Genomic DNA, 22,902 nt, shown 5'->3' on the forward strand with positions numbered 1-22,902 from the left:
AAAAAAGTTTAGGAGACCTTGCTCAATATTAACAAATTAATACTTTTACATAGCAATAGATAAGTTGAACTTAAATTTTAAGACAAAGTTTTTTTTTTAACTTTTTTTGTATAAATGTAATAAACTAACTTTAAAATAAAACATCATTATTAGGATGCTATTCTACAGTAAAATTATTTGTCATACTGTAATTGTGATAAGGTTTTTTATCAATGTTGTGTTAAAAAAGCTTTGTAGATTAAAATAAAGTTAGGTAAAAGATCCTAGTCGTAATTTATAAAAGTTGCATTAGTTTAAAATAAATCTTATTAAGTCATTGAAAAATTTTGCAACTAAGACTAATAAATTTGACTTATACAAGGATTCCTACTGTTTGAAACAACTTTTTTTAATAGTTACTAAGGTGTTTTAATTGCATAGTGCATTTCCATTAATGGCAGATTTGGAGATATTTGATCGTTAAATCTAAGATGCATCCTTCAAAAACAGCACTTACATTTACTATGTGCCCTAATTAAAAGTCCCAATAAGTCACAGTTGTCCGCAACACTACGGAGTCTACAATTACAATATCACAGTTGTTTTAAAATTTAAGAAATCTACCTTTGAAGAAACTCTATAAAAGACTCAGTACTTGCTTGAGTTGTTTTGCGTTTACATAAATTACTCCTAAAATTGGTCGATCTTAGGCAATTTGAAGGTACCGTGGGAAAGCCTAAACTTTAAATAACATATTGCAATAATTTTCGTTTTTGTGCGACAAAAAATAACAAAGTTATTTTCTCAAACTCTTTTTTTGTATTAATTCAATTAAACACGTAACAAGTTTTCTGACAGCATTCAACATAAAAATTAAAGAAAAAATCATACATTGCAAAAATAAAACCTAAAAGTTTAATTAGTTTTAACAAATCGTAGTTTTTTAAATTTAATATAAAAACTCTAATTTAATTTTTTATGCCTACGCATAGTTTTTTTTTTAAACCTATTTAGAAAACCAAATTTTTCTTCATTTAGTCGAGAACATACAGTAATTATCTGTATTTTCAAAACCTTAAACTTATAATTTTTTCAAAAATATGCATAGGCCTACTGATTTGCTTACTATTCGGCATAGTTTAGCATAGCTTAGCTTTTTTTTTATGTTTACAATAGCTTGTAGATGATACTTTAGCATGTCCTGTTTTAGGGAATTTTCAACTTAGTTTACTTACCGCAAGATATTGATTTTGCGGTAATTCTTGAAGAAACTCTGCTTTTTTGAGTTCATTTCCGGCAGTCAGCTAAGAGTTTGCGGCAGTAAAGTGGGCAAAATGGTCGTTTTCAAAATTGGAGTTTTAAAAGAGATTTTGTTCTAAAAAATAACGAAAACGTTAAACATATTTTTTTTTTCTTACAAAATTTCAAGGTGGTGCAGTTGCGGCAGTGCAACACCCCTTGCGACGCCCTACTTTTTGTTGTAGTATTAGTCCAGTAAGTTTTTGTATTAGTTAAGAACTTTCTTTAAAAATATTTAGATTGAATTAAAAAGGTTTTTATATTAGACTACATTTCTAACTGTATTTGAATTTCTTTATAAAAACTACTCAGTTTTAAAACAAAAAATTAAATTCAAAATTTTTAAGACAGGTAAACAAGAAGAAAAATTGAAAAATTATTTTAAAACTAAAGATATTTAAACATCGAAAATAGTATGCACAATGCCTAAACGTAACAAATAACAACTGCTTAGTGTACTATCACTGCTTATAACAACCTGATAACCAACTGTAACGTGAAAAACTTTATATAAAAAGGTCAAATACTTGCTTTTGTAACTAACCGAATGAATGAAAAAGATGTTTGCTCTCACTTGTCCGCAACATTATGCAGTCTAAAACTATCTTTTAACAGTTGTCCACAACATAACAGTATCTACAACTAACACAAAACAGTTGTCTTCTGTATTAAGAATCAATCTAAAATTATCACATCACAGTAGATCGCAACAATACAACTATCACATCACGGGAGACCTTAATGATACAGCTATCACATCACAGTATATTGCAATACTACAACTATCACATCACAGTAGATCGCAATGATACAACTTTTACATCACAGTAGACGATGACAATACTACTATCACATCACAGTAGATTGCAACACTACAACTATTACATAACAGTAGATCGAAACACTACAACTATTACATCACAGTAGATCGCAACGATACAAATACGTAGATAAGATTATTGGCAAATTCTGCTTAGAGGCTTTCAAACGGTTACTTCAAGTTGACCTAGATATTTAAGAAAAAAATTTATGTAAACATAAGGCAACTCAAAAAAGTACTGAGTTTTTTAAAGATTTGCGCCAAAGGTTAATTTCTTAAATAATTAAACAACAGAGATGTGATAGTTGTATTGTAGCTCCTTAGTGTTGCGGACATCAATTATAAATATTTGTAGACTTATAGTTGGTCTATGCGTAACATCGAAAATTTTTCAAATTTAGATTAAGAATACACCAATTTTTGTAAATGTTCAATACTACATGAAAAAAACTCATTTTTTTTGATTAGTTTTGAAATTAAAATTAATTGATACTAGTTAGAATTTAAATTTTTTTGTTATATTAAAAAGCCATAACTTGTCAAACACTAATTTAACTTTTCGATTTTTCTTTTTGTACTAAATTCAACGTACTTTAAATTTTATTTTGGAGATTGTAAGAATATTTGTTAAGTTTTAAATCAATGATAGAATTGCTTCAAAAGTTTATATAAATTATAAAACACCTATGATGTGATAGTTGTATTGTTGCAATATACTGTGATGTGATAGTTGAGTGTTGCGATCTACTGTAATGTAATAGTTGTATTGCTGGAACCTACTGTGCTGTGATAGTTGTATCATTGTGATCTACTGTGATCTGATAGTTGTAGTGTTGCGGTCTACTGTGATGTGGTAGTTGAAGTCTTGCGGTCTACTGTGATGTGATAGTTGTATCATTGTGATCTACTGTGGTGTAATAGTTGTATTGTTGAGGTCATAATTTGAAACTTTTGAAACTTACACTTGATATTCTAGAGTTCATGTAGAAAAGCAAGAAAAAAGGTTTTAGGCTTATTCAATAGCAGTTTTCGAGCACTTATACAGATGTTATAGGAAAATTCAAAAGTTTAGGAGGCCAATAAGTTGCAAAAGGGGGAGGCACAAGGCTATAATTTGAAAATTACACTAGATATTTTGAAAAAAGTAGTTTTCTGTGAAATCTTGTCAGAGGGGGCCATAGCTTTTTTCGCTCCTTTAAAGGGGGCCTTTTAAAAAAAAAGTTTAGGAAATCCTGCTTTACAGGGTTGTCACACACTCAGTTTTTTTTATATGTGTCTTTGACTAGCATAGTTCGATCTTACAACGTTTAACTAGCTTACACAAAAAAATTAGTATTTATATGAAATTTGAGTATAACTAGCAAATAATATAGTAATAATCTTTTATTTCTTATAAGTTAAAGGTGATATAGACTTACGTAGGTACAGCACTTGATCAAACACTACCAGGTCATAGTTGCTTCAAATTATTGCATCTTGAACTTTTTATAAATAATGGCTTATTTTCGTCCTAAATACAGTGGAGAATGAGTTAGCAAAATATTTTATTACTTTTAGAATATTTTTTGTTTAATAAACAAATTAGAAACATATTTGACGCTTATCTTTTGAGATTTAGTAGACATAAAAACTATGCTGAAGTCTAGTCTAAGATGTTTTAGAAAGTCTGTCGTTTATTAATATCTTATTAAGTTTTAGAATCATTAACATTTTTATTTAATTTTTTTAAATATGAACTATATCATTTAAATCTAAATAACTTATATGCGATAGCTTTTAAAAACATAACTTAGTATGTTTATAGTTTAAAACACATTAAAACTAGGATACTTATAAACAAAATAAAGTAGTAGTTTTTAAAGTTTAATCAATAAATATGCACAAAACTTATGAGTTCAAAAAAAAAACTTTTAAACATATATCTTAAGTTTTTATTCAGTCTTTGCCGATTTGTAAAGTTTATTATTAAGCTGCTTCATGAAAATTAAGTTTTTTTTTTTTTTTGCAGAATTTCGTGTAACTTATAATGCAGTTTTTTTTTTTAAAGTATATGTAGTAGATAAACTTTAAATAATGAAATGTGTAGTTTATTGAGCGACAAAAAAGCGCTTAAAATATTTTATTCTAGGACCTAGTAAACAAAGAACCTTTCGGTTATCGAGTTGAACACCACTGATACCTTTTAACGTCTTGTCTAGGACTTATACAACATGTTTTATTTTACTTTAGTAGTCTGAACGAAATGATTATATACGACATTTTTAAAAGGTTTTTTTAATAACGTAGAAAACAATTGGCTAGTTGTTTGTAAACCGTATCTTTGATAAAAATCGAATGTATATAATGTATAATTCAGTTGAAACTTAAAACATCCTTAAACAGTAAAAGACGTATATGTCTTTTTAAGTCACTAATAACACTTTGTTTAATAGTTTAAGTTACTACCTGATTATTTAAACTTAAAAAGATTTTTTAATGCTTTGTTCATTAACTAAAAAAAAACTAATTTCCTGACTAAAGAACAAACACATTAGATTTAAAACTTATGTGATTCATAGCAATTTGTAAGTAGACGGTTTTTTGTAATAGTTTTAGATATTTTTCATCTCAACTTAAAATAATCATTAAAATTATTTAAATTAAAATTTTTTACGAGAACTCCATTTTGATAATTTTTGTTTCTTTTGAAAAACAATTCTACTAAGTCGACCGATACAGTTTTATTTTATCACAACGCAAAGCTCTTTATTAATTATGATTATTAAATTTTATTACTTTTTGTAGCCAGTCTTTATTTTATCCTAATTCTAACTTCACTTAAAAGAAGAAAATATTTTCTTGTAATAAGCTAATACTAATCAAAACAAAAAAGTTAAGGTAAAATTAGAATAATGTGTCATTTAAAACACTTTTGTGCAATAAAAAACAAAAATGAATCTTTATTTTAGAAAAATGAAATCAAAGTTAAATATTTTAACTTTTAAGTTTTATATAATATATTTAAAATAAATGTGCTAAATTATCAACATCATAGATACTTAAAAACATTGACGGTGAAGGTTAGTATTTGAAAATTCTATTATCAATTCTATAGTTTTTTGTATTATAGTAACATAAAACACCTAAACAAAAAAGTTTACTTAAATGTAATATCAATTGATTATTTATAAGATTTTTTTTACTTTGTTTAATCATCAATTTAATACATTTAAAATACTATATTAATCCATTTACTTTAAAGGTCTTTAAATTTGCTTTTAATTTTGGATATTTCTGCAGTTGTTAAAGCTTTTAGCTGTATGTATCGCTTAAAAAGCTTATACCACTTCGTTTGTTGATGGAATAACCAGATCTGACAATTTTGTTAAGACTAAGTGCTTTGAAATTTATATAATTGCTATATAACACGGCACTTAGATAATAAAAAAATATTTTAGAAAAAACTTAATTTCTTGTATTATTAATATGTCTGAAATATTTTAAATTTATGTACTGGGAACAAGCTTCATTTGCTGTTAAAATCTATAAATTAAAAACATATTAAAAGGTTCTACATTACCTAAGTTTAACAACTTATGAAAAACAGATAAATAGTTTCTTTTTTTTTGTATTATTATAGTTATCATTTAATTTTAGTGTCATGAAAAAAGTGTTACTATTACATTTATATATTACTTAGTGTGTCTTGTACGAGTAACAAAAAGCAAATTAAAATATAAATGTATTACTACTTAAAATATTTAGTTTTATAGTCTTTGTAGGAATAACTTTTACAAAACAATTGTCTGAATTAAGACTTACATTCTTTGGAAGTAGACTTAATATTACAAAATAAATAACTAGATTAGCAAAAGTTAAACATAAAAAAAACTATAAAAAAGGCCACAGGAGCTGTAAGATAACTTAATCTTAAGTAGTTTTTAACAAAAGTGCTAGTTGCTAAAATTGTATGATAGTTTGAAAAGCTTTTTATTGAAGAAGCAAAAAAGACTACAACTTAGAAAATATTCCTTCAATAGATTTTAAGGTATGTTTTCATTTTTTAATATCTAATACTCATATAACAAAAAAAAAAAGAGCATAGTTTTTAGTAAAACTTAACTTTTTCTAATTTTATTTTAACTTAGTCACAACTTTATGTTTAAAATTTTAGCTTAAGTAATAAAATCATGATTTTATGCTTCTTTACTAGCCACGATCCCTCTTTGCAACTTTTGGCCCCTAATTTTTTTAATTTGCCCCAAAAAGGGCCAATTGGACCACTTTTGGAAAACCTGCTTTATAGAGATATAACTAAGTTTATAGAGATTAATTAAACGTTAGTTAAAAATTCTATAAGAAGTAACTTTTAGTATGTACTAAATTACCATTCATTGAAATATAAACTTATGTTAAAGAAAATATTTTGTACCTTCTTATGACCCTTAAAAAACCTTACAAGTATTTATGGAAAGTGAAATTAAACAGTTAACTCAATGCATTGGAGCAACTTTTAAAAGTATTTAAGCTAAACTATAACTAATTTCGCAAAATTTACATTTTACCTAAATACTGATTTTTTAACAGTTAGATTTTAAGTACCAAAATATATAAAATTCAATAATCACTAGTTTTACAAAGTTATATATATCTATAGATCTGACAGAGAATACAATTCAAATGAAAATTTGAAGTATAAAAATATTTTTTTAGCTACTCTAGCAGTTACTTGCTTTACCGCTTAGCAATTTTTTAAACCTTAAAGTTTATTCAAGAAGACTTCTAACTTGTTTGAGTAAAATTTTTCGCACGTTTATCATTTTCATTGCACTTTTTATTAACTTTGGATAAGTTTTAAATGAGCATTTTAACTTGTTTTCACTTAACCTATGTTTTAATTACTTATAACTAAATTGTATGTTAATTTGAATGTAAATATTATTAAATGTTAATTTAACTAATTATTATAAAAATTAGTTTATAGTCTACTTACTTAGAAATTATAAGTGAAAAAACAAAAAAAAAGTTTACACCGATCATAACAAAGAAACAAACAGTCAAAAATAACAAAGTTAGTATTTGTATTTTGAAGTCAGTTCTTGAACGAAACTAGGATTTAATGCACTTTAAAGACCTTTTTGTTTTGTGTTTTATTTTAAATTATAACAATAAAAAACTTGGTATTTTTTCTCTAAACTTAAAAGAAGTTATTTAGAACGCATCTTTAAAAAAAATACCAAATAGGTTTTATTTGAAAACTTTTCTGAATTTTTTTAAACTTATTGTTTTTAATTATCAATACACAAATCATATGTTTATTTATCAAGACGATTAAACCATAACTACATAACAGAATTATTTTTAAAAAGCACATAAAATTATTAAATTTCAACAAAAAGTTGTATTCATTGACATGTTGTACGTTTGAGAGCTACTGTAAAAACATGCAACTTAAATCTGTTTCATAAACATTTTCATTGCATATTACTGCACACTTTTAAGACACTATATTACATAGTTAATGTAGAAAAATTCGAAACATCTTTATATTGAAGTGAATAGTCCTATCAAGAAGTTTTTTTGCTAAATTAATAAAGTAGGGAAAGATTGATTGTATACTCAAACCCATAATACTGTTTCCATAACTTTTTTAAGATAAATGTTATCGTTTAAAGCCGAATAGTAGCTAACAACATCCATTAACTTTTCATAAAATACAACCTATTATGATTTAGCCTTAAAGTAAATCATTTTAACAAAAATTTCTATAAAAAAATTATAAAATACAGTTTCTATAAACTTCTAAAAACAATAAAATGACTTTGTCCAGTTTTTCTATACAGTTGTGTTGTATCTACCTAAGTTTGTGTTAAGATTAAGCTTTTTGGAAGATTACCATGGAACAACAACGAGAAAGTTCACTATAGGTAAACTGATTCCATCTTTTACTCTTTAGAAAATTTATAGACTGTGGTGTACGACTCGATAACCGGAAGGTTACTTTGTACACCAGGTCCTTAGACCGAACTTTTTGAGCGCTTTTTTTATCGTTCAATAAACAATAATAATAGTACAGTAATTATTTTACTTAAGCATACTCTAGTTATCAAAAAAGATAATTATATCATAACTACAGTAGTTTTTGTGAAAATTAATTAAATTTGTTTGTATTTAAAAATCTAACTCAGTGACATTCTAAGTAAAGTTTTTTAACTAGTCTAGTTTGTAGTTTTATAAGTTTTAAATCTTACTGGTGTATAACATCCAAAAATAACTAATACTTTATATTAGTTTTAAGATGGAAACTTTAAACTATTTTACATTCTACTAATTCTTCAACTTGCATTATTATATTATATAAATAAATAATAAAAAATAAGTTATATTCGACCATATTAAACTCTTTTGAAGATATTTTACTAAAATAATTTTTAAAACAAATACATTCTAGGATTTTAATGTTGAGCTCGGTATATTTCATTACAAACAACAGAATCTATAATTTAACAGTAAGTTATTTAAGTTGGTTACTTTTTAAACGATATTTATTTAGTAAACCATATCTGGATTAGTTAAATCTTATGTAAGCAAATCAAGTTAAATAAATGTTTAAAGCTTAACATACTTTATTAATGAAATTAAAAACTAAATTATTATAAAGTATATTTGAAAAGTTATACTTTATCAAAAAAGTGCTCTTATTTGTTAGTAATATCTTTATTATTTTACATAATATTCGAGTTTGTTTATTTGAGCTGATTGTGAGATCATACCGGTGGCAGTTTTCTCATGATTGGATTGTTGATGTGTTTTTGTTGTAGCGTCAGCGGATACTTGCTTGGGGATTTGAGCTTTATGATTTTCCCACACTTTGTTGTTTTTGGTGTTGAGCTTTTAACATTTTGAGTGTTTGCCAAACGACGTGGTACCGAGTAATGTTTTTGAGTTAAATAGATAGTCTTTTATTTTAATTTTTTGGTTAGTTTAGTGTCAATTTTAAAGGGGAGGTAGAATTACAGGTGTTGAAAAATTGCTTGCTTGACCTTCGAAAACCGTTTATCGTTGTAGAGGGAAGAGTAAGTCTGATGTTTTTCTACCATAAAAAAAGCTACTAAACCATTAAAATATCAAACTATTTCCATTAGTTAGATTTTTAGTTTTTTGAAAAAAAAAGTTGAGTTTTTTTTTACAGTTATAAGCAATTTGTAAAAATCCAAAATAATTTTGATCAGTAACGAGAAAAGTTTGACTGTAATAAAAAATTGCATATAAAATACTAAATTTATTTTCAATTTAATTTATTAGCACTATTCACGCAACAATTTTTTTATAATCTAATAAAAAACTGCTACAAATTCTATATAATGATTTCTTAGTTTTTGATTGCCTAAAAAAGCTGTACTGTATATGAACGATTGAGTTCTTTTATAAATCTATATGATTATTTACAAATACGAGTTAGTACAGTTTTTCTATACCAAATCCAGCAATTAAAGAAAACATTTTAGGGTATAAAAACTTGTATTATCCTTCTTAATAAAACTCATTTGTAGGTAAATACTTTTTACTAAAGTTTTAAAACTAAAGCTACTTTCAAACAAGATATCCAAAGACATACTTGTAATTAAAGTTATACTTTACTACTTATCACAACTGCTACTTTTAATATTTTTAAAACGTATATTGTTACAATGTTATTGTACTTAAGGCCATTGATCGGCAGTATTTTGTGCTTTTATTAACATAACTCTACTGTGAAAGATAAACAGCTTATATATTAAAACTCTTGATTAATATACTTTCCGAAAAAAAAATGACAAGTTGCTTCATTTGAAAGATAATTAAACTTTTTAGTTTTCGCAAATGAACAATCTTTTGTGATGTTCCTGATAGTTCCACAGCATTCCAAGCCGCTCGTTATGGGGAGTTGGAATTCCTTTAAGTTTCATATAATCGTACCCAAGTGTACTGAGGGGGTGAAAGTGCTGAGGATATCAATTGTTGTCAAGTGTGGGTTGATGACGGAACCGTCGACTCTGAGCTAGACATGTTTGACTCTGCAGAAACCCACGGAAAAATCATCTTGAGTGTTGAATTGACAATGCTCTTCTTGCGGCTTGAGTCTCTAAACCGTGATTGGCGATGTTACCGTTGTAACGGTCTTATAAGTACTTCTGACATGCCAACCAGAAAAGCTTTATGTTTGGAAAATAGTAGTTTAGTATTTTGATTTTGTCTGTGTATACGACGTTATCTAGTTTAACAAGTTCATCTTCGTAATAATAATCATAATAACCTGAATCAGCGTGAAGTTCACATTCACCGTTAGAGTGATAGTATGCGGCTTTAGTGGTGCTTGATAACATAAAAGCTAGCAAAACAGCCAGTTAAAACTTGTCTCTTATCATAATTCGGAACGGTTCAAAATTGCACGAAGACAATTTTGCGCCAAGGGTCAATTTTGCACGAGTGACAGTTTTGCACGAAGGGCAATTTTTGCACGAGAGTAAAAAAAAAAAAAATTAATTTAAAATAAGCTACCGACCGAGGGTAAGGATTAGGAGTAACAGTGATAAATAAAAAAAATAAAAATGAAAAACTCGACCTGTGCAAAAATGCCTCCGTGCAAAATCGTCTGCTCGTTCAAAATTGTCTTCGTGCAATTTTGTCCCCTCATGTAAAAGTGTCTACGTGCAATTTTGACCTATCGTGAAAATTTTACACTACCCCACAGTTATAGCTGTAAAGAAATAATTTTAGTAAAGTTGTAAGCTGAATTTTACAAAATTAAAAAAGACATTTTTTAACTACTATTTCAATTTCCTACTAATAATTTATATAAAGGAACTTATTACTTTGAAAAGGTTTTTTTACAACATTTTATATTTGAAAGCTGTAGTAGTTTAAAACTCGTTTAGGTCTAGAATGATAAAAATACTTGCGAAAATAAAAAATGTGAAAAAGTAACTTTGATTTTTTCTGTTTTTAACATAAAGTTTATAGTTCCTTATTTCAGCTTAAAACGTTGATGATATTATTTTTCTTTTTTGTTTTATATTTTTGATATATTTAAAATTTTCACAAAACTGAGTTTTTATTAAATAATTTAAAGCTTTGACAATTAGATATTAAATGTTTATACTCGTTTACAAAAAAAAGTGTATAATAATGATTGAAAAACTTATATTTTTTTATTTTTGTTCATTTTTAGACATATTATTTTCTTACTTTTAATCTTAACTTACAACTTATTTGATACACATAATGTTAAAAAAAGACTGAATTAACTTTATAAAATGTATACTTAAAAATAACTTCCTCCATTAGTCTTTGAAGCCATCATTTCTTTTGGAGATATAAACATTTTCTTTAAAGTTTCTTAAGTTTTTATAAACAAAAAGTTATTTTTTTAACAACAACTGTTGAAAAAAAAGTATCCAGTATATGCACAGTACATGTTTGCAGACTATCTACCTAGAGAAAGAAATTAGTTAATCAACTCAGAACTTACAAAGTCTTTTCAAACTAACTGGATCTGGCTAAATCTCAGCTAGGATCCGGACCTTTTATAAAATTAGGATCCGACCGGATATTTTTTTTAAATAAGAATCCGAGCAAAAATCGGCTGGATCCGGTAGATCACAAAAGATAATGTAATTATGTTAATACCTAAGGCCCGTCAAACTGTTAGCTATTTTAATTATTCTTCTTCAGCGTGCAAGAAACTAAAAAAAAAATCCAGGTCACTTTAGGTTCATCAGTGTCAATGCAAAAAGCCTTACCACTTGTGAAAGATGTTGAAACAAGATGGAACGAACCTACCTTATGCTGAAAAGACTATAAAACTTAAAAATAAGTGTCCAGAGCTTAGTGGCTAACAAAAAATTTAAACCCGAAAATATTTTTACAGGTGATGAATAGAAACTTGTCAGCCTCCTTCAAGAAGTGCTCGAACCTTTTTACATAGTAACGCTAGTAAAAACAACGCATTGCTGTCTAGTGTAATCCCGCATGCAGCAGTACTAAAAGCTTTATAGTCGTCATAAAGCCAATAGTCCAACGGGTCGAAGTAGTTCTAAAGCCTTAGCATAAAATATATAAGAGGCTTCCGAAAGAAAGTTACTATTAATAACAGCGATATTAACCTTCATATCATACGAATAAACCATGATAACGACTTATCTTTACTCACAACAGCTGTTGATCCACGATATCGACTTGAATTTTTCCCTGATTATCTCAAACAGAATGTTGTAAGGCTAATGAAATCAGAAGTAAAAAGTCATAGTTGTCGTGAGACTAGTCAAGTTCCTTTAGTACCGCCTAATAAACCTAAAGCTCAACTACCTAAAAACGATGTTCCCAACAAAAATTTTGTCATTCTATTCTTCATTTCAATCGGAAACAAATGCAAACACTCACGAAAGTGAGTAAAAAGATTCAGTTGATCAAGAGTTGAGGCAAAAATTAATCTTTTTCGGCTAAAAAAAGTTATCTGCTGAAGAAGTTAAAGTCTTGTCTCGGTGAACTCCAACAAGAAAAAATGCACACATCTTGCCAGGTTTGCAAAAAAGTTCTTTCAGCACCACCATCTTCTGTTTATTCTAAAGGTTATTTTCAGTAGCTGGTAACTTGTACGAACAAAAGCGAAATCGATTGCTTCTAATAAAAATTCTTCATCACAACTTAAAAAAACAAGAATAGGTTTCTTATGGCGTTGATATGAGTAAATGTAATTGACTAAATTACTTACTTTTATATATGTAAACAGTTGCTAAAGAAGCTATTGTTCATCTTATATTTCGCATTTTCGTAAATAAAAGCATAATGTAAGACTTATTTAAAATAATAAATAAAGTTTGTTATTTTTACAAGTATCGTAACATTTAATTTTTTTTTCTTTTACGTCATATAAGGTACAAAATTCATTGAAATTTAACATTTAAAGTGAGATTTTGTAAAAGTATATTATTTTTTTTAACGTTCTTTTTCCAAGTGTTCAAATAATTACTTAGACAATAACATTGTATTTTTTTAACCAAAATATTTGTATTAAAAAATCTTTACTAATTAATGTATTTTAATAATTAAATTTTATAACTTTGTTCACTATTGACACGACATAAAACTAAAAACATTTAGGATAAATTTAAAAGTAATATCCGGTAGATCATTAACTCCAAGCCTCTCGTTATGGGGATTCTGATATGACCTCATGTAATCGTATCCGGCAGTTTTAAGGGGTAACCGTGCTCAGGATACCAAATGTTGTCAAATGATGAAGGAATTGTCGACCCTGACCCAGGTTCATTGGACTCTGCGGAAACTTACGGAAAAGGTAGCTTGCGTGTTGGAACGAATCGCCACTGCTCTTCTGGCGGTTTGATTCTCCAAACCGTGGTTGGCGAAATTGCCTCCATGCTTTTTCTGGTAGTACTTCTGTGTCGCCAACCAAGAAAGCTTTATATTTAAAAATAATACTTTGGTTCGTGCATGAAAATGGTTAAGAGTAAAAGATGGAATTAGTTTACTCATAGTATAGTGCACTTTCTCGTTGTTATTCCATCAGGATGGTGCCTTATTGATGTTATTACAATAGTTTCATTAAACTAAAAAGCTGAACAGAATTTAAATAAAAACAAGCAGTTGTAAGTAGTTATACGCAGTAAATATTTCATATAGTTTCTTCAACTTTTTTGTGAAGTCTGCACGCAGCTCATCAAACATTTAAAAGTAATTAAAAATTCACAATAAATCTGCACTTTCTATCGTTTTGCTCTAATCTTTTATATTATTAAACAAATACATAAGAATTACATTATGTAAAATTAAAAAGCATATAGATATTAAAACTAATCAGATAAAAACATGCTACGCACATAACCAGTTATGAAGATTTTAAAACGTATCAACTGTGTTCACAAACATTATTCGATAAACTAGTTTTATTGTAAAATGTATTAAATAGTTTTTTAGTTAAAGATTAAATATAATTTTTTAGAAAAAAAAAGAGTTTAATAGTTTACTGCTCTAAATTTGTAGCTTAGACTAATCAAGTTGGTAATTTATAAAAAGTATATAAGTTATTTTTAGTTGAAATATAACTTGGAATTTAGCACAATGCTTAGTTATTAGTTCAAAAAATTAAAGTTAAGGTTCAAATTGAATAATTTTACTAAGTTTGTTCTAATATATACTAACAATCGAAATAAACGTTGTAAAATACTACCTTTGAAAAGGCGTCAAGTTGTTTGTTTATAAATAAAAAACTTAAATAGCATTTATAAATTTTTGAAATTACTCTAATTTAAATCAAAATCGTTTTGTAAAAATCAAATTGGATTTATTCGAACATAGAATCAAAACGAAACACATAATAAAAAAAATAAAAACATGATTTTTAATAACTTTAAAACCTGAGTTCAAATAAAGATATAAAAATTAAGTTTCAACAATTAAAACTTAAAATTATTGCAATAAAAAGCTTAATCATACGAAAAAAAAAGTAAAAACAAAAGAAATTACAAGTTATCAAATGCTAAGAATATTGATAATCAATCTCAATAGACCAAAAATTACTCTTGAAAAGCTGTTTCAAGTTTTTAGTTCAAAAACCTTACACTCATTTTTGACTCGATTATTGCATTTGTCATCGCCTAAAAATATTTAAAATCAAATTTACAAAGAAGTACTAAATTTAAACTAATTTCTACTTAAACAAGCTAAGATACCAACAATTCAAAAAAATATATATAATTCCAGTTATAATTAAGTAAAAACAAATAATGCGTTATTCTTACTAATTTCTGTATACGAAATACATGAGAAATAAAAGCTTGATAGTTCGTTTATGGTGCATAGATGATAAAAAATATCTAAAATGTATTCAACTTAAACGTTCAATAAAAATAACTTAGTAAAATTTAGTTTTTATAGTGGTAATTAGCACATGTTGTGATAAAATAACCATTACTTTAAGACATTCTTGAGAACTTTAGAAATAACATTTTAAATGACATATGAGTGTGTATCAAATAAAATATTCTAGTTTACAGACAAAACATAAAACTTGAGATATTTTAAAACATGATGTCACAGTACAAATGATGGAATAAAATTAATAGAATAAGTTATATAAAAAATTCTTCAAGTTATAACTTAAATATACTTTAGCAATTTATACTAGATTTTGTTAATATCAAAGTTACCTTGTTTTATATCAATTGAGATTTTAAACATTAAATTTAAAAAATTCTTATTGACAACATTGCACGATTATGCAACAAATAAAAGTTTTGTTTCTACATATTTTGTTTAATATATAAGTTGAGTTATGAAATGGGGGTAAAAAATGTAAAAACTCTTAGTTTGACTTTCAATATTATAATTTAGAGGCATTTTTAACAAATGTAAACCTTGAAACTCGTTAAGACACAGATAATAAAGCAACTTTCAAAACTTAATAAAAAATTTCTAGGTAATAAACTTTACTTATTTGTTATCTTAAAATGCAGAACTAATATTATTGTGCATCATAAATAGATTTAAAAAAAGAACCTTTTTAAACTCTTCAAAATCAATTTCTCTGTCTTTTGACAGATCAGATTCGAGCATGCTTCTTTCAGCAATATGAGATAATTGTTCCTGGTTTATTTTCGTACCAACCATCAGGCGAAGAACCTGTTTTTAATTTAAAGCGAATAAAAATCTTGGAGCTATTCTAAAATTAATTATATTAAGTAATTATTTTAGTTTTTTTTAAACTTTAAATTCAAAAAAAAATGTTATTGAAGTAAAAAAAAAATTAAATAATAGTCTAAAATTATTTGAGGAGTTTTGTACAGATTGTTTTGTGTTTTATATGATAAAACTAACAATCATTCATTGATAATATAAAAGTATATACTATATTTGTATGATATAAAATATATATAAAGTAAGTATATACCATTTAAGTTTAATACTATGTTATTTAAAGATCTACCATATCATAAAGCAACATCAGTGTTGAGACAGTTTTGAAATTAGCTAACTGAGGTTATCTGTTAATTCAGCTTTGCAAGTTTAATAGTGCATAACTAATTTCATTCATTGATTTTTTTACTTTTTAATGAGAAATAACCCACTAAGTTTAATAAAAATATTTTATATGAAATAAAAGCTGTTAATACTATTAAAATACCACAATATTTCTTTTTAAAGTAATAAGGTTATCATACAAACTTGTATAATACACAAGTTGAAAAAATTAACAAACATTCTTAAAAAACATTACGTAATACTTAAAATTAAATCTGTTCAAAATTAAAAAATGACTGTTAATAACAAAGACTAAAATAATAAATTAACTGTTTAAGAAAATTGGAAGCTTACAAAACAAAATACTTAATATTTCTAAAAGTTACAACTAAAAAGCACAGATTATAGAAGCTAAACTTAAAATGACTACATTTTAAGCAACAAAATAACAAACTTGTAGAAGTTCTTGCTTTGAAATCACACCATCTTTGTCAATATCGTACAAGGAAAATACAACTATAAATATATTTGGTATTAAAAAAAAAAGCTACTGAAAATATAACAGTTTGTAGAAGGAAAATATATACAAATTACCTTAATTTAGCTGTTTAAAGTTTCAGATAATTGCAGACTACTTATAAGTTAAGCTTAATTGAATTTAAGAATGTGGTTAGTTGTGTTTTTTTTCTACATGATACATAGATTAGTATCCAATCTAACGTTATAAGGTTAATCTAAAGATTAATACTGCATGCTAAGTCTAACTTTAAAGTATTGCAAGTTTAACTTTCATAAAATAATTTAATTTATTTATGAGTATAGTAAATCTTGGAACTTGGTAAACGTATATTAGTGTTACTACTTAAAAAATTAATAAATATAAAACAGATTACTCTGTTTATAAAAACTTTTTTTTTGTTGTATAAAAGTACTGTACACAAATTTAATCAAAAATATAAGTTTTGTTTGTTGGTTTTTTACTTAGATTTAAAATAAATAAGAATCTAAATAAATTTCCATAAATTTTGTATAACTAAAATCTAAATTAATTTTTTTTAATTTGAATTTAAGTTAAACAAGCATTTGAAAAATAGCAAGCAAGATGTAATGTTATGTCTTTTAATAATAACTATAGGTTAAATTACAAAACACAGTTCAAATATATATATATAACAAAAATATCTATTTGTACAAGCTATTTATGAGTTTAATTAATCAGGTTATAAGGCTGAAAAAAAAATTATTTAATAAAAATAAAACACATATACTACAATTTATAAAAAAAAATTTTGTATATAAAACATACAAAAAATTTATCATATAAGCACAACTATACTTCCTCTTAATTTTTTATTGAAAGTCAAAATATTTTAGAAACAAAAACTAACATTGTAATTTCTTTTCTCTTGTATTAAGATTGTTACTATGTTTCTTACTCATAGGTCTAAATATTGCCAATGTAGCCATAAAGTCTCGAAAGTTCACCATCTCTGTTCTATGTAACGTTTTTATTAAGAAATATTTTTTTTAATAAAAATTGACAATACCATAAAAATATATTAAATTAAATTTTTTTAAAGATAATGAGCCCCATAAAAAAAGTGAAAAAAAAGTTTTATTAAGTATCTTAGAATTTTGGCATTTTTCTACACACAACCATTTTTTTTTTACTTGTATATTAACTGTTTCACTTCAATACTTAAAATTTCCTTTGGTTCATAAAAAATTCAGAAAAAAAAGTAGGCACATACATTGTAGACTATACAGTAAACATTAGTAATACAATGGTTTTAATAAAATATTTTTTTACATTTACAACTTTATTTAAAGATGATCACTAATATAGACTTCAACAAAAATAAAATATCAAACTTTTGTATATAAGACAAATATAAAATATTCTTTTAGCTGAGTTTGATTAATAGTTTCAAAGTGAAAACTTTAAATTAGTGTTAATTTTTAATTTACAATGCCTGGGTTTTAAGACAGTGGGGTAATTTAAGAATTTTTTAAGCAAATTACTTATTTTTAAGCAAGCATAATATTTTTTTCTATATAATTCTTATTTAGTCTTGTGTATTTAATTTTCAAACTACAGTGCTTCCTCGGTTCCTTGCTTATCAGGCCGGATTCAGTCGAGAAGTAGATTTATTTAATTTAGCTATCATCAATGCTTACTATAAATACTTCTTTCTCTAAACTGATTTCAATAACTAAGCAAGTAGACATAGAACTGTGCTAATTCTTAAAAAAATTAAAGTTAATCTTATAGATCATATTTTTCGCGCTATACAAATATAAGAATATTAAACCTAGGGCTACTTAAACATCAAATTTTCAATTTAAGAATGTTGCCAGGACTTACTTTAACATTAGTACACAACCGGCCAGATGAAAAAAAAAACAGAAACCTTACCAGAAAGTGTTCCATAACTTATACAATTCCGTGAGTTTTATGCTAAGAAACAAGAAAATTATGTAAAACAAACCTCCATTCTTTCTTTTTCAGAAAGACTTCCAATAATAGTTAAAAATAATTTTAAACTTTAAAATGTTTGGTTTTGTTTATTTTTGTCAATTTTAATTCTTTAGTTCGTTGAAGAAATTTAATTGACAGATAATTAAGTGTACATTTTGTTATATGCATTGCATAACATTAATAAAATAGATTATTTGAAAAAACCTGTTTTGATCTTATCCGGCCTTATTTACATAAAAAGCTTTCCCAACATGGCTGGTTTGGTAAGGAAGCACTGTTATAATAATATTGTAACTTAAGCTTTTAAAACTCTAAAATCTTAAATATACATTTTCAAACTACTTTTTTTCAGCAAAGAAAGCATCAACTATGCGATCAGCAAGCGGGTTAATTGCAAGTTCAGGTATTCTAAGAAAATCGTCCCTCCTGTTAAATTACATGATAATAAATTTAAGCTTTTGATAAATTTTACATTACAACTAATTGAGAACAGGCAAAGCTCTAGAAGAAACAATAAACTAAAATATTAGAGAATTCATAACAAATTTAAAACAGTTTAAAGAATGCAATATACTTTTTATTTAGTACATTGTCTAATTAATTCTGTTTGTGATAGTTAAAATAACTGTAAACACTGGAAACTTAATTCTTACATTTTGTGGTTCACAGTATATAAACTGATTATTTCATACATTTGATTGACACTTGTCGACTTATTTTTAGACATATAAACAAACTGTAAATGAAACACATAGTGAAATATGAACCGAGCTTCAGGATGATTCTTCTTGGTTTATATGTTAACTTTTTTAGTTTGCGTTGATACAAAAACAATATATATCTTAAATACATATAAGTTGGATCTTTTAGTTGGATACATAACTAAAAGAAGTCCAAAAGTAATAAAAGTCTTTATACTCTTTTAAATTTTTATGTGAACTTTTTTCAAATTTTAGAGGAGCTCCTGTATGCCTAATGTAAGTTGTTTTTTAGGGTTTACAAAAATTTTAATTTTGTAAAAAAATTATTGATCTTATTAATTTGGAAAAATACTTGTTTAACAAAAAGGAGTTTTAATTTATAGAAGGGGGGTAAGCCGTGGTTTTTACAAGTTGATCTTATTTTAAAGAGTTTATTCTAAGCTTCAAGATGTTTTTTATCATTTTAAAAATTTCAAATTATTTTTTGAGATATGACCCGTCAAAGTTGAGCCGCATAATAGGTTTCCTATGGTAAGGGAATACTAAAACATCAAAAAAAACTATTTTATTTAAAATCTATCTCCTACATTTTTCAAGCAATCTTCTTTAAACTTTCACAGTCTAATCTTTATACAATTACAAAAAATGTTACTTTGGAATTTTAAAAAAATTAATAAAAAAAATTTTTTCAATTTTTTTTAATTTATAAGTATTGTTTTTCTTTTAATATAAGGAACATTTCCTGAAAATTTAAAAGAAGATTGCTTGAAAAATGAAGGAGGAGATAGATTTTTAGTGATTTAAAAAATTTCCGAGAAAATTGACCATAAAAAATTTTCAATTCATATGTTTGTGTCAGGAAACTTTTTAAGAAAACTAAATATCTCAAAAGTTAAATGATATTTTTGAATTCTATAAAAACTAGCTTGTAGTTTGTACTTAAAATTTTGATATAAAATTCACAGTAAATTTTTGGAAAAATATGTCAAACCCCCCCCCCTATGGCCTTAACATAATTAAACTTACATTAAATAACCATTTTGTTCTTTGTCCAATGATGTGAACCTTGTAAACAATCTAATTATTTGATTTCTGGAAACTGTTAAATTTTTTTAGTTAAAAAGATATAAATTTGATTAGTTAAAATTAAAGTTAGAAAGGTCTGTTTTAATAATTTTAGTTCAAGAAAAATCAGATCTGTATAGTTAGCATTTTAAACTTTAAAATAAATGTTTATTGATTTCTAAAACAATGCTTTATTACCAAAGCATTGAAATATTCCAAGTAGTTATAGGTTTTTAGATTTTTTAACTATTATTTAGACTAAAACTAGCATATAATGAAAAAAAAAGTTTCTAGTATTGTGAAATTTAAGTTTTATAAAACAAACAGGGTTGCCAAATGTTTTTGGAAAATTTTCTCCAGGTTTTCAAAATTTTCTCCAGGTTTTTAAAAGTACACATTTTCGGGTACATTTTTAATTTAAAGTTAAGTTGAAGGTAAGAAACTGTGTAAAATAGTATAAAAACATTGAAAACATATTGTAAAGCTACTTTAAATGTGTTTTTTGTTAAAAATATTTTGAGGATGACAAAAATATTTTAACTTGTACGATAATCTTTTTGCGTCAAATTGGAGTTTTACTACCGAACATATTAAAATTGTTAAAAATTACAGGGTTTTTCAGATTTTTTTTTCAAAATTTCTCAAATTCTAGATTTTTTAGCTTAAATTGTCAAATTCCAGGTTTTTTGGCAACCCTGAAACAAACTGGTTTAAAAAGTAACTACTTTACAAACTGTTATTCAAAACTTCTTTAAAAACTTACACCCAGTTGTATTTTTAATTTCTTCTATTTCTTCTTCTCTTAAGCTAATTGAATGTTTTGAGCCCATTGTGATTTATAATAAATCTAATAAGTATGTCATGTCATTTCTATGTATTTATTTTTTTAAATATTTTCATACAAATTTATTAATTTAATACAGGTTAATTTACAACAACTTTAGTTTAAGATTATTTATTTATTGTATTTTTAGAATTTTTATGTAAATGATTCAATAGTTTTGAAGTAATCTATCTAGTATTCACACAAAGTTAGTAAAAAGAAATATAAATAATTAATTTTGATAGATATTTTAAAACTTTCACTAGTTTAAATTGATATGACCTTATTTTGTTTTGGAAATATTTAAGGGCATAGGGAGGAGTCCACCTTGATTTTTACAAGTAAATCTTATTTTTAAGGGTTTTATCTAAGCTATCACACATTTTTAACCATAGGAATAACTTCAAAGTAATTTTTGAGATATAAGCGACCAAAGTTGAGAACCTAAATAGGATCCTAATGGAAGGTGCAAACTAAAAATGCAAAAAAAAGACCGTTTCACTAAAATCTATCTCCTTCTTTATTTTTTAAGCAATCTTCTTCAAAATTTCATAAAAAGTCTATTATTAAACTTTAAAAAGATTGGATGCAGGACTTTTATTTATTTTGAAATAATAAAAATAAAAACATTGTTTCTTTTTTTATCTAAAAATTTTTAAATTGCAATATTTAAAGTCTTTTTATATATAAAAAGAACTTTTTCTGAAAATTTGACGTCTAAGGCTCAAAAAATAAAGAAGATAAATTTTTAGTCATTTTCTAAATTTCTGAGAAAATTGACCCCAAAAAATTTGTGGTCCATATGTTTGTATTGGAAATTTTTTATAAAAATCATAATATCTAAAAGTTAAATAAGATTTTACGATTCTATACAAACTAGCTTGTAGTTTTTACTTTAAGCTTTCATGTAAAATCGAATATTATTTTAAGTAAAAAGAAAAAAATTGAACCCCTATATGCCCTTAAACTAAACAATGGAAGCCATAAAACAGGGTTGCTAATTTTTGAGGCATAAAAGCACAACAACTAGTCTGAATGTATAATATTTTTATTTAATTTTAGATTGTAAAAATAACTTTAAAAGCTTTTTTATAAACTTATCAATTTTATATAACCAAAAATTAATTGGTCACTAGTAAATGGTCCTCAATTTGGTGTGAAAATTTTATTTGGTTCAACAACAAGAAGTCAAAACTACTAGATATGTAGATACTAAACAGGTTTTGTGAATGACTTTAACTTTTTTAGTTGCCTATAACAATTTCTATAGTTATTTATCAATTAATTATGATAAGGTAGTTGACTTATTTTGATAGATAGTTTTGCATTAATAATCTTATTTATGTTGTTTAGTCAAATATAATAATGTTATAGTAGGGGAGTATTCTAACAAAATGATTTTAAAACATAAAGCATTCACAACTCAAAGGGGTAGCTTCATGTTTGTCCACCAAATCCTTCGCTCTACTAAACACGAAAGATAGCTTTTTTCAAGAAATTATTCAACGTTTAAAAAAAGCTATCTGTTATCTAATATAAAAGTTCATTATCGTAAATAGTTAAATAACGATGAAACCAATGCGATTTGGATAAATAAATTCAAATATCACTTTTAAACGAGCATATTTTTAAGTGTTTATTTATGGATTCTTACACTATACTTTAAGTAACTTTCACTATTTAAACAAATTAGTTATGTTGTTTTTTAAGTTAAAATATCTAAATAAATATTATTTTA

The 22,902-nt window shown here is 25.6% G+C and overlaps 1 protein-coding gene across 1 annotated transcript; it reads right to left on the reverse strand.

Annotated features, from left to right (window-relative positions):
* Positions 1–14,405: 14,405 nt before the first annotated feature.
* On the reverse strand, positions 14,406–21,213 carry LOC145834222 (calcineurin B homologous protein 1-like). Its single transcript, XM_082941599.1, has 7 exons — positions 21,105–21,213; positions 20,303–20,375; positions 18,918–19,001; positions 17,485–17,591; positions 16,551–16,612; positions 15,635–15,757; positions 14,406–14,733 (listed from the first exon to the last, which is right to left on the reverse strand). The coding sequence occupies exons 1-7, from the start codon at positions 21,169–21,171 to the stop codon at positions 14,680–14,682; spliced, it is 570 nt and encodes a 189-aa protein (XP_082797725.1). The 5' UTR covers positions 21,172–21,213; the 3' UTR covers positions 14,406–14,679.
* Between the last annotated feature and the right edge of the window lie 1,689 nt (positions 21,214–22,902).

This window comes from Thalia democratica, chromosome 4, assembly GCF_965202585.1.
Source record: "Thalia democratica chromosome 4, ktThaDemo2.hap1.1, whole genome shotgun sequence".
NCBI lineage: Eukaryota > Metazoa > Chordata > Thaliacea > Salpida > Salpidae > Thalia > Thalia democratica.